Source organism: Drosophila ficusphila, unplaced genomic scaffold, assembly GCF_018152265.1.
Source record: "Drosophila ficusphila isolate 14025-0441.05 unplaced genomic scaffold, ASM1815226v1 contig_414, whole genome shotgun sequence".
Taxonomy (NCBI): Eukaryota; Metazoa; Arthropoda; class Insecta; order Diptera; family Drosophilidae; genus Drosophila; species Drosophila ficusphila.
Window position 1 is genome coordinate 6,658,582 of NW_025064328.1, and position 14,017 is coordinate 6,672,598.

Below are 14,017 nucleotides of genomic sequence, written 5' to 3' on the forward strand. Positions count from 1 at the left end.
ACACACTTGACAACCCAGAGACGCTGATCAATCAATTGCAGGTCAGTTCCGCTTTAGAACAAATCGAAGGTGTACACAAAGCTTGAATAGAAACACATGTGTTTAAATCATCCTTCATTAAATGTGCCCCATATTTCATAATTTATTTAATTGCTGTCCAAGAACAAACCTTTAAAATGCAAGGTTGAATTAATTATATTTCTTTAATGGTTTAATTACTGTATACATTTGTATTCTTTTTTATTGTAATAAATATCTCTACTGGGTTTTCATCTTTATGTACATAATATCTTACAAAGAGCTGTTGATTTCTGTGCACTAATTATTCTTACATTTTTTACCTAACTCGAAAAAAATCAATTAAATCTGCGTGAAATGGATCCCGGCAATCCCGCTGTTTACCTCATTCATTAGTGACAAGAATCTTCATTACATCGCAGTTATCGCATCGGCAATTTGCATGTCAAGTGCAAGTTCAAGTGCAATATCGCAACGAGCCGCACTGGCAGCGTCATTCTCTCGACTTTTGCTTTGTGCATTATTATATCACCGCTCATACTCATGTACAACTTGTGCATAATGGCGGCGGATAATAATCCCTTTAGGGGACCATATTTTTATGGAACGCTGTGTTGCATCAGCTGGACGAAAAGCCGCCCCTTTGTGTTTTCTCCACTGTTTACCCAAACTGATAAAATTATACAAGAACAAGAAAAAGGCGAGACAGAACCAGAACAAACGTTTGCAATCCAATTACAAGGTGCTGCCTGTTTTCCCCCTCCTCAGCTTTCGGCCACACGGCGTATACTTGACATAAGGTCAACTGGCCATCAAATGCTCATTAATTTGCCAATTGACGACAAGCATTTCATTTTGAATTGTTGCCTGAGTTCCCCCTACAATTTGATTTGCCAACAAGTAAATTATGTTGCCAAAAAAAAAAAAACAAAAACTAAAAGACAAGATAAATGAACAGCGAAAAGAAAAAATCTTGCAACCTTGCGGTAAGAGACACACTGGCTTACTGCCGAAGCAACAATAAGAAATCAAGAGTTTTTATTTTTATTGTTTAGGGGCCTGGTAGCTCGGCCCAACAAACAAACCGCAAATGGCAAATGATTTATTTAATAAAAATCATAATTTTGATTTGTATTTTTGGTGTTCTCCTTCTTTTTTTTTAACCGCCAGGCGTGTCCCTCCAAGATCGATTAATCCAACTCGTTTTATTGTGCGGACCAAAGCTTGAAATAATCCAGGAAGTAGACACATTTGAGGTAGGTCAATCGCAAGCATAACACAAAAAACCGGAGGGAGGTAGCAAATTGCCTCTAAAAGCCAATTTTTAAGCCTCATGCTGCATTGTTGTTAGCCCGCTTTGTTCACGTATTTATTTGGCTTTATTTAGCGTTTATTTACATTTTGCACTTTTGCACCGAGAGCCAGTCGAAGTGCGTTCAGGGCCGCCGATCTATAGTGGTGGCCGATCTGCTTGCGATCGGCGCACATTAGCAATTGTTAGCTGAAGTTTGTCCTTCTGTTGACATTTTGCACGCGTTGCCAACTTGAGCCTACGCAAAAATTCAGTTCGCCCCAGAGTCTCTGTTTTGAGTTTCGAGTGGGAAGACTTGGCTGTCAGCACCGATCAGGCCCGATATCCCAAATGGAGTATGCGGCACTCATATTTGCATAATTGCATTTTCATAAATATTTTCATTTTCAGCTCATTAGATTGCATGGCTGCCGGCGCATAATTGGCAATCGACTCGCCAGTTTCGCTCACCTCAAGTTCAATGTTGCTGGCATTTTTACGCTCCTTTAATTCTGTGTATTTTGCGAACTTAATGAGTTATGATCGCATATCCTGTATGTCCGGCTAAACGGATTTATGGCTGCAAATTGTATGGAGGGCCGCAAAAGTGGGTCATGAGAACCCGCACACAAAGGCGCTGCGGATTACATAATTCAGAACCTTTTATCGGGTGGCAGGGGGCAGAAAGCAGACAGGAAAACAGGTTCAGGACAAGGGCAATGCAACCTTCAATTTATTTTGTTGTGCACTGAAAAACAAAGTGCTTCCTAAATGCAAAAATTAGTTGTGGAAAGGAAACTAGTTTTATCTTAAGCTGACGAATAAAAAAACTGTATTTAAAGTCAACAGGTAAAGAATTTTATATCTACCATGAAAACATTCTTAAAATTAAAGTTAATATTTCAATGGTATACTGTTTATTTTTTCTTCGGTATGTCAAGCTATTTATTATCATTAGGCGACACAATTTATTCCCTGTGTAGGTTGCAATCACCACCTGCATCTGGTGGTGGCATCCACTTGAGAGCGGTGCCCGAAAACCAGTTCCACGTCAAGTGCCTGCCACGAAACGAGCCCAGGTTTCGGCACTTCATTAAGGAAGCGACCTTGGCAGAGGCTGATGCCAGCACAATTTATCGCCGGCGGAGGCAGGAAGACGTTGCCTGGCTGACTGCTCCCCTCGATTCTCGACTGGAGATGGACACCGGCTTGGATGGGGATGTGCATGTGGAGAAAAGGATGGTGGATGGTGGATGGAAATGGAGATGAAGATGGGGGTGCAACAGGTTGGAGACCGAACGTCTGACCTCCAGGTATGGCGTTACATATAGCATATTTTTTATTCGACTGCCGACTGCCATTGTGCAGCACGCTTTTAATTAAGCCGCCGCAGTGGAAATGTAAATCGCAAAGTGCATTTGCCTCCTTTCCCGAGCGACAGAATTGGGTTACAAATGTCTCGGAGCGGAGAACAAGCAATGCAGAGAAAAAAATTATGCCTAACAAAGTGCAAAATGAAGAGCTAAAAAAAAGGTGTAATATGTGGAAGCTATTTTTGCCTATTTTTGATATTTGATTAGTTTGGTAAAGTAAATAGCATATCTTTTAATTAATAATAATTTCCCCTGGGTAAAACAAAATGATTTTGGTATAGTTTTTTTTTTTTTTTTAGTGTGGGGCTGGGTCTCGCACTTTTTGAGAAAAAATCCGCAATCCACAGTCCGCCCAAGTTGTGCAATTAAAATCGCAAGCGTTTTTCGAGCTGTGGGTCCACGATTGGCTTTTTGTACATTTTTGTAACTATTTTTTTGTCTATTTTTTTTTTTTTGGTTTACGGTGCGTGCAACGCATTGGGGCAACGCCTGTCTCCTCCGTGTGGGTTGGTCCTCGGCTCTTTGGTATGTGCAAAATGTTATGGCCATAATGAAAAGACCGACATAACGTTTATGGCCTGCAAGTTTGTTTGTTAGACGGAAAGAAACCGAAAGGGAGCAGTGATGTATGAAATTGTAGAATTATTCTAGCAATTCTCAGCGTGCAGTTACCGTTGGGGAGTATGCCATAAATTAATCTATTAATAGCTCAATTAATTTCCCGACTGCGATTAAAATTCCCACAGCATATTGAAAACAAACATCGCGAAAACGGAAGCGTATTCGGAAGTGTACGGCAATGAGAAGTTAAGTTGAAACGCCGATCGCTGATAACTTAATGCTGTTTATGAGTGGCTCAAAAGTATAGTACGTACATATAATTGGAAGTTTAGCTGCCGTATCTTTCGGCTATCATAACCGAATCGAACTTTTGGGTCCGGTTGCGTGACTCAGGCGCAAAATGCAATTTCCAGCGATTAATCTGCATGTGCAGGCATAGAATACAAAGTATATATACATCTATATAGATAGGCGATATGTGTGCAGCGGCCTTCGGAAATGGCAAACAACGCGACATTAAATTATGCGCCTAGGCCTATTATTTTATGCAATTGATAAATTGACAACGAGGTCCGCTCACTTTTGTTTTTTTTTTTTTTGTTTTTTGTTGTATCGTTTTTTATTTTTCGCAGTGAAAATCCGCTCACATGCGTGCCAAGTTTCTTGCCCCGCCTGCCACACGCTTACAATATAGCATATATCGCCCATAAAATCGCATAATGCCTGGCAACTTTCATATTGAGTGAACTTTTCGCTGTTTGTCATTCATTTTCAATGTCAAGGTTGTTGCTGTTTCAATGCATTTATTGCCTTTCAATTAGCTGCAGTCGCATCCTTGTCTAAATTAGCCGCCCCTGCTGAATTCACTTACGCAAATTAGCTGATAATTATGTTGCTTTCGGTGAAATTCACTAGACAAAAGAGAAAAACAGCAACTCGAAGGCAACGCACATTGGCACTTGCCAATAATAAATTCAATACATACTACAAATATCATTGCATTTGACAAATTGCCTGCGATATTCAAATTTGTCTCCCCAAAGAATGGGCCATAGTTTCTGCCAAGGCTGCAACAGATAGGCATAAATCATTTAACCCCAACTGCCTGAACATATCGAACATGAAAATAGGCGTTTTCCTTTTATTTTATCGCCCATTCGAGATCTCGGGTATTTGTTAGTCATTTCTGGCATATGCGGCGTATGAGTTATGTTGGAATTGGGTCTCACCTCCTAGCCACTTCCTCGGGGAATTGCATCTCCAGTGAATCACTGTCCATAAATCGAGAGTTGGCTGTTGCCTCGATATGGTCACGCCAACAGCATCAACATCATCATCATCATCATCATCGAACGGCCTCAAATGTCGCGGTTTTTGGCGTGATTTCGAGTCGATAACCTTGGCCTTAGAACAGGCTACAATCGCTTGTTAACACAGATATAATACTACCATATAATGTGCATGCAACAATCGTCTAACGGCAGTTAGGCATTATTCTCGACGGCTCCACAGCTGTTAACAGGCGACCCAGCCCAATCCATTCATCGCTGGCATTGCGAAGCTAAAAATAAACTGCAAACTAAAAAAACAATATGCAGTAATACGTTTACCGTTATTCCCGTACCCCGTCTGGGGCGTCTGTTAGATTAATAGCACATTGATTACAGACAATTACATTGTGTTGGGGCGAGAGAAACGGAAATAAAACGAGAGATACGGCCAAAAGCCGCTCTGGAATCGCCAGCAGCAAGGCGGAAGCTCCGATGCAAATAGAGATAAATTTAAACACAAGCTCCGATTTAAAGAGTTTTTCGCATTTTTATTTTTAGGACCAGGCTTCGTAGTTAGGTGAGTTCAATAAATACTTACGGGCTAGGCAAACATGTGTAACACAATCTTTAGTTAGCAACTAATACAACTTATCGAACAGGAGGCGGAGGCGTCCACGTAGGCGGGGGCGTGGCAGCGGCAGTGGCAGTAGCCCGCCTGCTAGGCACACGAGCAGCAGCCGCCGCCATAGGAATAAATACTACAACTTCAGCTGCCGCTTCTCCAGTTTCCGCTCGCGTTGCATCAGGAACTCGCGCCTCAGATCGCTGGACCGCATGTCCAGGATGCAGTTCAGCTTGTTGTGGATCTGCTCCGCCGTGTGGGTGTCCGTGTCGAAGTCGTAGTGCTTGAAGCGAATATTGCTGCTCGTGAAGAAGCCGGACGAGTGACCCGGACTGTTGGGCGAATGAGCAATCCCCGCGCTGGCGTTTCCCATATTCAGGGTAGTGACGCTGGCATTGATCGGCGCCGAAGCGCAGCCCGTGGTGAAGGAAGGCGATGATGAGTTGGACTTCAGCCATATCCGCAGCAAAGCCTTCAGATGGCGACGCTCCACAATCTCGCAATGGGCCACAAAGTCTATAGGCGTGGACACGGGTTTCTTTTGCGGCCAGAACTTGGCGTTCTTGTACTGATCGATCTCTATTCTCTCGCCGGAAATGCCCAGGGTGACATCGGATTTAAAGAACTTCTTGTCGATGATGTGCAGGCGGAAAGTGCGGTGCATGGGAGCCTCGAGCATGTCATTATGGTTGAGCAGGCGCTTTTCATACTCCTTGACATTGTCGTGTGGACTATCTCCTCCTCCACCTGCTCCTCCTGGATCACTTGTCCTTCCATTCAGGTTGACATTTTGCAGGGCCTTGACCACCGCATCGGCCACTGCTGCCTTGTCCTCCTCGGAAGTCATGGATTTCGTGCCCAGCTGGCCGTGGTAATCCACTCGGGTTACCGGCGCCAAGGGTCTGCGTTCGGCTAGCGTTAGATGGGAGAAGCCGAACTTGGAGCAGGGTTCGCGATTGTCCAGCGGGGGAAAGTCCTCCAAGTCATCATTATCTTCTGTCATATACAGAGCGTAATGCTGCAGGGACTTCAAAGGAACCTCGGGATATTGCAGAGAGGTCTTGTAGCAGACGTAGCCGATGACCTCCTGGATTTTGGCAGTGGCTAGTACGCAGATCTTCAACGGATAGTTGCGATCCGGTTCGGGAAGCATATTCAGAAACACGTTGATCCTCTTCGTTTGCATGCCCACTTGGGACGTTCCGTCGAAGCGGGCGAACTCTATGAAACGATTTTGGGTTTGCTTGGGGCTCTTGGCCAGCTGCTCAGTGAGCTGGCTCCGTATGCCCTCGCCCGGCAAGTCGTCCTTTTCCGCAAGTTCTTCCTTCGGGACCGGGAGTTCCTTGCGTCTAAAGAAATCCTCCCTCTCGGGCGGCTGCACTTCCTCCTGGTAGTTGATACTTTTAATCCGCGCCGCCCTTCGCTTGGCGATGTCGAGTTTCTCCAGCTTTTGGGCAGTGTTGGAGCGAAAGCGATGGGCGCCCACCTCCGGGTACATCTGGATGTCGAAGGAGTGCGTGGACATGTCCTCCTCATCGTCGCTGAGGTCCAGTCCCGGATAGCAGACGAAGTCAACCTCCTGGAGCGGTGCATCCGGATGACGGGTGTTCCGCTCGGGCGTTGCTCCTCCACCCGCAGGAGGTGGCTTGTGCGTCCGCCTCCAGTGGTAGTGGTCTCCGCCAGCGCCCGGATTGCCAAATTTGCGCAAGTAGTGTTTGGGCATATCGTCACTCAGCATCACCGTTTCGCACATCCCGGTGTCGTCCGTGGAGATAAAGGAGTTGCGGATGTGGGAGAGCAGCCAATGCTGATTGGAGTAGGTAGCCATGGCGGTAAACAAAAGAAAATCGCTTTTCCGGAATTTCTATTTATCTGGGCATATCGAGGGAAACTAGAGATGGTAATCAGGAAGAATCACGAGTCACTGTTTGGAGGTGGCAAATAACTAAACACGAGTCGCTAATTGAGGTACTAAATACTATACTCGAGTCACGGTTTTTCAGGGTGAATAAATATTATTAAAAAATGTAATAAAATAGTATTGCTTTAATTTAAAATATAATACATATAAAATTGTATGTATAGTTTTATTTAATTAGGCTTAACTGAGTTTTACGATTAATAAATGATTATAATTGCTTACGGTCGGTCAAGCCCTTTCGTGCGTTATTTATTTAAATTTAGTATTTTTGCCAATCAATTTCTGTCGTTGCGTATGGTCACTCTAGGCCACCATATGACTTTTTCTGGACGCGAAAAATTGCAGAGTTACAGAATTTCCGAATTAAAGTGAATTTATTGCCCCCCGACCTGCAATTTTTCGATGTGCACATCTTGAGAGCTCCTAGTCGGATCGAGTCGATGTGCTAGCCAGCAGCGAGATGGCCGGCATGGAGGTAGAATTCGACGAGACGGTGGTCAATCAGTTCAGCTGCAAGCGATGCGACCGCGTAAGTATCAGGGAAATCGAAACTATAACCCCGATTTAACCGCTATTTTTGGCTGCAGACCTTCAAGAGCAAGCGGGACCAGACGCTCCATCGGCAAGAGGTGCACAACCATAACAAGACAACCTACGAATGCAAATTGTGCGCCAAGAGCTTCTGCAACTCGGGGAACCTCGACCGCCACATGAAGGTGCACAACGATGTGAGGCCCTTTGTGTGTACCATCTGCTCGAAGGCCTTCGCCCAGGCTGTGAACTTGCAGCGCCACTATGCGGTGCACAGCGGGGAGCGACCGTTCATCTGCAACTTCTGCAACAAGTCCTTTACCCAGCAGAGCAACATGAAGCGCCACAAGATGACACACACCGGCGAGAAGCCGTTCCGATGCCAGCGGTGTGGCAGGTACTTCTCCCAGCTGGTTAACCTCAAGAAACACAAGCTGGGCCACCTCAATGCCAAGCCCTACCAGTGCAACTACTGCGAGAAGGGCTTTACCCAGCTGTCCAACTTCAAGCGCCACCTGCAGTCGCACATCAAGGAGGGCGTCGACGTGGACGTGCCCGCCTCCATTCAGGCGGCGGCCGCCCTGGCCAGGGAGCGGCTCGAGGCGGAGCAGAAACCGTAAGTAGACTTTCAGAATGGGGGATCAAGGTGCCCTTTGACTGCGTTACGCTTTTAAGGCCTACCTCAATCTGTCTAGTCTAGTTGAGATAAGATTAGAGAGTTATGCAAAGCTAAGCTCACTGGCTTCCTATTGGCCATGCAAATAAACCAATGGGCTTTTAAAGATTATCAATGATTGCTATTCGGCTATTCCTGACAAAAGAAAAGTCCAATTGAGAATTCACAATTAGGTAGAGAAAAAAAGAGTTGAAAAGAAACCTTGATCCTCTATTTATTGTTAATTTCAATAAATTAAAATTAACCGTATACCGTTTTTAGAAGCTTTTTCGAGTGCATGGTGTGCCGCGCCATCTTCGATACGTTTGCCGACTACGAGAAGCACGAGAGCAAGTGCCATGAGGACCACGAGCGGGCCCAGCTGGAGGTGAACCAGATGGGGCACATGCACCCCGATGATTATTTGCCCATGAAGTTCGCCGTGCCCGACCTGGACACGCACGAAATCATCATTGAGACTACACATTAGATACGGCGATAATGTTAAACAAAAAACCACGAAAACACACAAACCAACTCACACCTACACATACAAATAGCGGCGATTGCGCCTGGAAGACAGATTGTGAAGAAAATTGCATTGAAGATACAGATATGAATATATATGCAGGCCAACTTAGTTCTCGATTGAATTACATCAATAAATGCAATAAATATGCAAACAAAAAAAACGAGAATCGTTCGCAAATCATCCCAATCTTTGTTTACATTGTTGCGTGAGCCGTTAAACCTGGCTAACTTTGTGATTTACGGACCCCCAAAGCCCGCTTAACTGCACCCTTTATTATGTGCAATTTTATGGCCATATGTATGATATTTGCTGGATTTTTACGCGCCGCATCATCAATGGCAATGTCCCGGTCTCCAGTCCCAAAACCTGCCAGTGCGTAAATTGTCGCTTTAATGACACATTTCCCGCAGCCGTAAAACTGCCCTTTTCCGGCTTGTCTGGCGAACACTCTTGCGCCATTATGTGGGAATTTGCTAAATAGTCAAGTTGCTACGCTCGTAGTCTGGAAAGTCGGGATAGGAAAGGTTGAGGCAGGTCCATAATTTATACATGACTTGTCGGTTGTTTGATTGAAACTAATTAACGGCACGTTCCTGACTTGTTTACAAGCCACCAGTCATGGGGCAATAATTGATCGCAGGCTCCTTGCTATCAGCATCCACCGCTTGTTCTTTCTACCGTGTCCTTGCCGCTTTCACAGTCATCGTTTTTGCTGCAGCAGCGGCACTAAATCAAACTATTTATACATCTGGCTTCCCGTGCCCACTCTTCCGCTCTCTCGAGGAAATAATATTTCATGTCCACATCGTTGTCCTGCCACAATTTCTGGCCGTGCATGTGTGTGCGCTCAATTGGCATTCGGTTGCTTAAATGCTCGCTGCTTGGGGCCTCGGACTAATAGGTCCACATTTATTAGGCTGCCCGATGTCGTTTGTTATAAATTTATTATGGTAACTGCCCCGGGCTGATCTTAGCTCATAAGTTTGTACGTTCAAGTAGAGCTAACATGAAACTGAATCTGATTTATAGGAAGTTGACCCAATCAGAGATTAAAAGTTCATGTTTGCTTAAAGCAACACCATAATTGGAGTGGTGATTAACTGAAACATAACATCATAAAAATAATTAATACTAATATTTTGTTCGATGATTATATCCTTAAAATGTACTAGATATTATAATTCAAAATTAAAACTTTTCTGAAGGACGACATTCATGTGTGTGAGTGAAAGTTTGGAATTTCAATCGTGCGATTGTTTCCTTAGCTTAAATGTCTGCTGCAGGTTTAGAGTGTGATTTTAAATGAAATCAATAACGGTATCCGCCCGATACCGCAACGCCCCGCCCCTTTGTTAGCAAATGGGCGTCGGACTGGAACTGTAATTTTTGTGTGTGTGCGATTTTTTATACAGTCCAAATATTTGCACACCGAGATTGTGTGGCAATAACGGTTCGTTTCCGGCAAACCCTTCGCCCATTCTTCTTCATTTGCCAATTGTTTGCTCAGCAGTGCACAGCATGCAAATAATCACACTGAAATCTCGAATGCACAAACATTCCAAAGGGGGCTAAAGAGGGCATGGCCCTGTGACGTCACAGGCAGGGGTAATGAGTTCTGGGTGTCGGTCGTATTTTTGTTGTTTTTTTTTTTTTTTGTAACCAAACAAGTTGACAAAGGCAAACAGCATCATCAGTTTGGCACACGCAGTTGAGTCATTAAGGCCAACGCCTGGGGTTAGGCAACGTGTTTTTTTTTTTGTTTGCGGTGAAAAGTTCCCTATCCTGAAAGCCAATATCCATTTGGGATTCTCATTCTTTTTTCGCCATTCAGTCAGGGCCACCCTTATGTCCTAAATTGATTTGGCAAATGCTCCATCCAGTCATCATCACCATTACCGTTATCAGATCCCGGGCTGCTTGTCGGTCGGGCTTACAAGTACAAGTAAAAGCCACAAACCGTTGGCCAAGTCAACGCCAGCAAGTGCAAAAAGCCGCAGAGAGGAGCTCAAGCAGTCGTTGCTTTTCATGTTGCTCCTGTGCTTCTGGTGTTGCTGCGGTGTCGTTCATGTTGCTGCTGTCGCTGTTCATGTTGTTGGTGTTGCTGCTGTTGTTGCTGCTGCTGCTGCGACGGCCACACATTATGGCCACCAAGTGGCGGGCGAAACGAGAATGTCAGCGGCAGGAAACGGGGAATCACATGCGTGTTGCTGGCGTGATGGCAACTGAACTGCAATGTTCCGCCAGCAATGGCCGCGTAATTGAGTTTTACATCTGCAATGGAGCTGCCGATTGCATTTGCCCCTAGACTCGCTGGTTATTCCGGTTTCCGCTCTCCACTGAATGGGCTTTAATTAGACACTTGACCGGAGAGCAATTGAATTTTATTGGTCGAAAAACTGAAACAGAATTGGGACATTTGATTGTTCGCTTTTAAATGGCAGATTGCGCTGCGCACACGCCTGAAATCTATCCAAATGAAGTCATTGCCATGCCAAGCGTCCCATTCCCCCAATTATATTTATACTACGCCTGGCACAGTCAGCGTTGACATTGTTTTGTCGGGTATTTTGCGTATGCCACTCACAGCGGATGTTTTGGCTGGCGAAACGTGACACCCACAGACGGCTCAGTCTGTCCTGAGTGTCCTGGGTGTCCTCGATGGCCCCGTGAGGCTCTCCCCCACAGATAGGCAATAGAAATGGTTAACGCACACATATGCACTGCGGCCGTCAAACACGCAAGCCGCTTAAACTAACGCCTCTCGTGTGTGTCGGCTGCTTTTGGGTGGTTTCGGCCAGGTTAATTTGGAAAATGTGCAAAGCACCTAACGGGCATTGCCAGCTGAAAGGTGTGTGTGTATACACTATGAGAAAATCCTTTAAATAGATGGAAGTTCATTGGTAATTTATTTTGTTTGCATATTCCTTGCATTCCCGCTAGAATATATTTATTTTTTGTGCGTCTGAACTAAACTTTGAACATTAATCATAAATAGTTTTGTGTCATATTAGAGTTTTTCCTGCCCACATTCAACTTTTTGCAGCATGTGAGTGCACACGTCGTATGAGTAATAATATCTTTAAGGAAAAAGCGGAGCATGCGTATGCATTAGTAAAATAACAAGGTACGTAGGATTATTTATTTAACGATACCAATGGATGATGATGATTTGTTATTTATGGAGTATACAATTTTTGTATTATTAACAAATTAATATTTTAGTTAAGAATTGCAATTTACCTGTATAGAGCATGTTTGTCATGTCTAGATCAAAACACTGTCACCGGCTTAACTCCCCTGCGGCACTCGGGGCCATTATAATTGCCATGAGTAGGCATTTTGGGAGCCATCATCACACACCGGGACTAATCAAGGGGGAATTGGTTATGACTTCGTCTGTCTGTTTAAACAGCAGATGGCTCGAAATAAACTGTGTTGACAACAATGCCATGGAATAGATCTGGAATTGATGACTCATTAAAGGAGCTGAGTTACGCTTGCTTAGTTTTGGATGTTTCCCATTTTATTGCTGCCCATTTTGGCAGCAAACAAAGAGAAAAGTGTTAATGCTGCACGTGCCCAGACAATTGCCACAAATCCCGACAGGATAATGGAAATTTATGTGCGTTTAAATAGTGAAAATGTCGACATATCCCGACACAGCCTCACACCCCGGATAACCCACGTAATTTCCCGGTGACATTTTGCCGTTCTCTCTATTGAGCAGAAATCGAAGCCAAGCGTGAACTTTGGCCTCAAGCTGTTGGTCCGCAGCAAATGCAAATGACCAGTGGGTGGTCATCTGGCCGGGCCTGAATAAATTAGGTCAGCAGTTATTAAGTGCATTTTATTCATAAGCTTAAAGCGCTGGGAACACGCGTTTCCAGTTGGTGGCAACAGACAAATTAAATTTCTGGCTGTCGAGCGGATGTCCCTCGACTGCCTTTGCATATCAAAGCAAAGCTGGGTCATCCGGTCCTTCGTCTGCTCTCCGGCAATAAATATTTGATAAGCTACTGCATTCCTTCGCCAGTTGCCAGCATTCCGAAGATGGAATACCTGCGACAGTTGGCAGGAGGACGGGTAAATTCAGCAATTGTGTAATAGATTAGCATGCAAGTACTTTCTCATGTTTTGAGCTGTGTTTATTTATAGCTGGACAGCTGGGAGGATATGAATACCTAAGCTGCTCTTAAATTCTTGCTTGTTGTGCAAATATTTTATTTGGACCAGACATGCAAATAGCACGGGCACACACTGCGTATGAGCAATAAACTTTCGGGGGATTTAGAAGTTCCGAATTGTTACCTTTGAAAGCCAGTTCTTTAATTTAACTAACACACAATGTCGGTCCATTCTGCTAAACACTCTAATTGGCTGTCTAAATCAAAAGCCGGATCTGGCACTTTTCCCAGCTTATCCTTGCTGGCAATTTATTCCGATTGTGACTGCAATTAAAGCTACTTGTTTTGTCACATCCTTTCTCCAAGTGTTTGCTGGGCGTATCCTTTCTTACCAGCCAACTACTAATTGCGGCCGTATGGGGTAAAGTTTCTCCATTATCCGTTTTGTTCATCGGTTGCACAAGCTGTTTGCCGTTTTGATTAGAAATTGTTGCATACTGCCGCACTGGAATCGCCTGCAAGTCTTTATTACGTATACGCCACATGGACGCAGCTGTGGAAGCAAAGGAAAATCATTAAAGTTGATGGGCGGGAATGAAAAATGCAAGCAACTATTTATGATGCCTGCCAGTTGGGGAGTTCGATACCATTTTCTGCTGGCGGGAATTTCCTTGGGATTACTTTTCTTATTCCAGCGATACAGTTTTGCTTTCGAAAATATTGATTAGCATGCTGGCTTGGCTCGGGCTGATTTTTCCATTGATTTGAATTTAAAATGAAGGCCACATCAAATTTAATATATATTCAAATATGAGCAGCAGTCTGAAGTGGAGCAGGCAGTCGGTCCGCCCTCTTCAATCTGCTCTGGTGGCCCTTCGTTTTTATCGGATGTAAATAAAACAAAGAGCCCGAATTGCAAATACTCGACCACTGTCGACTCTAATTAGAAACGAGTTTACGGCGCATTAATGTCTCATTAAATATTTCATTTGATTTGCCTTTGCTGGCGCGTTGTTATTAAAATTCAATTTCGAGTGTTTACATTCTATTTCTGTCTGCGTTTGCATAAATTTCGAGCGGCCCAGAAGCTTTGCAATGACAAAGAGCAGACTTTGTGC

The 14,017-nt window shown here is 44.4% G+C and overlaps 2 protein-coding genes across 2 annotated transcripts; one reads left to right on the forward strand and one right to left on the reverse strand.

The window, feature by feature from the left end:
- Nucleotides 1-5,041: 5,041 nt before the first annotated feature.
- LOC108101606 (stress-activated map kinase-interacting protein 1) lies at nt 5,042-7,055 on the reverse strand. The gene has a single exon (XM_017206019.2). The coding sequence runs from the start codon at nt 6,962-6,964 to the stop codon at nt 5,273-5,275; it is 1,692 nt and encodes a 563-aa protein (XP_017061508.1). The 5' UTR covers nt 6,965-7,055; the 3' UTR covers nt 5,042-5,272.
- Nucleotides 7,056-7,359: 304 nt separating this feature from the next.
- LOC108101610 (zinc finger protein 239) lies at nt 7,360-8,955 on the forward strand. The gene is made up of 3 exons (XM_017206024.2): nt 7,360-7,586; nt 7,645-8,204; nt 8,526-8,955. The coding sequence occupies exons 1-3, from the start codon at nt 7,518-7,520 to the stop codon at nt 8,731-8,733; spliced, it is 837 nt and encodes a 278-aa protein (XP_017061513.1). The 5' UTR covers nt 7,360-7,517; the 3' UTR covers nt 8,734-8,955.
- The last annotated feature ends 5,062 nt before the right edge of the window (nt 8,956-14,017 follow it).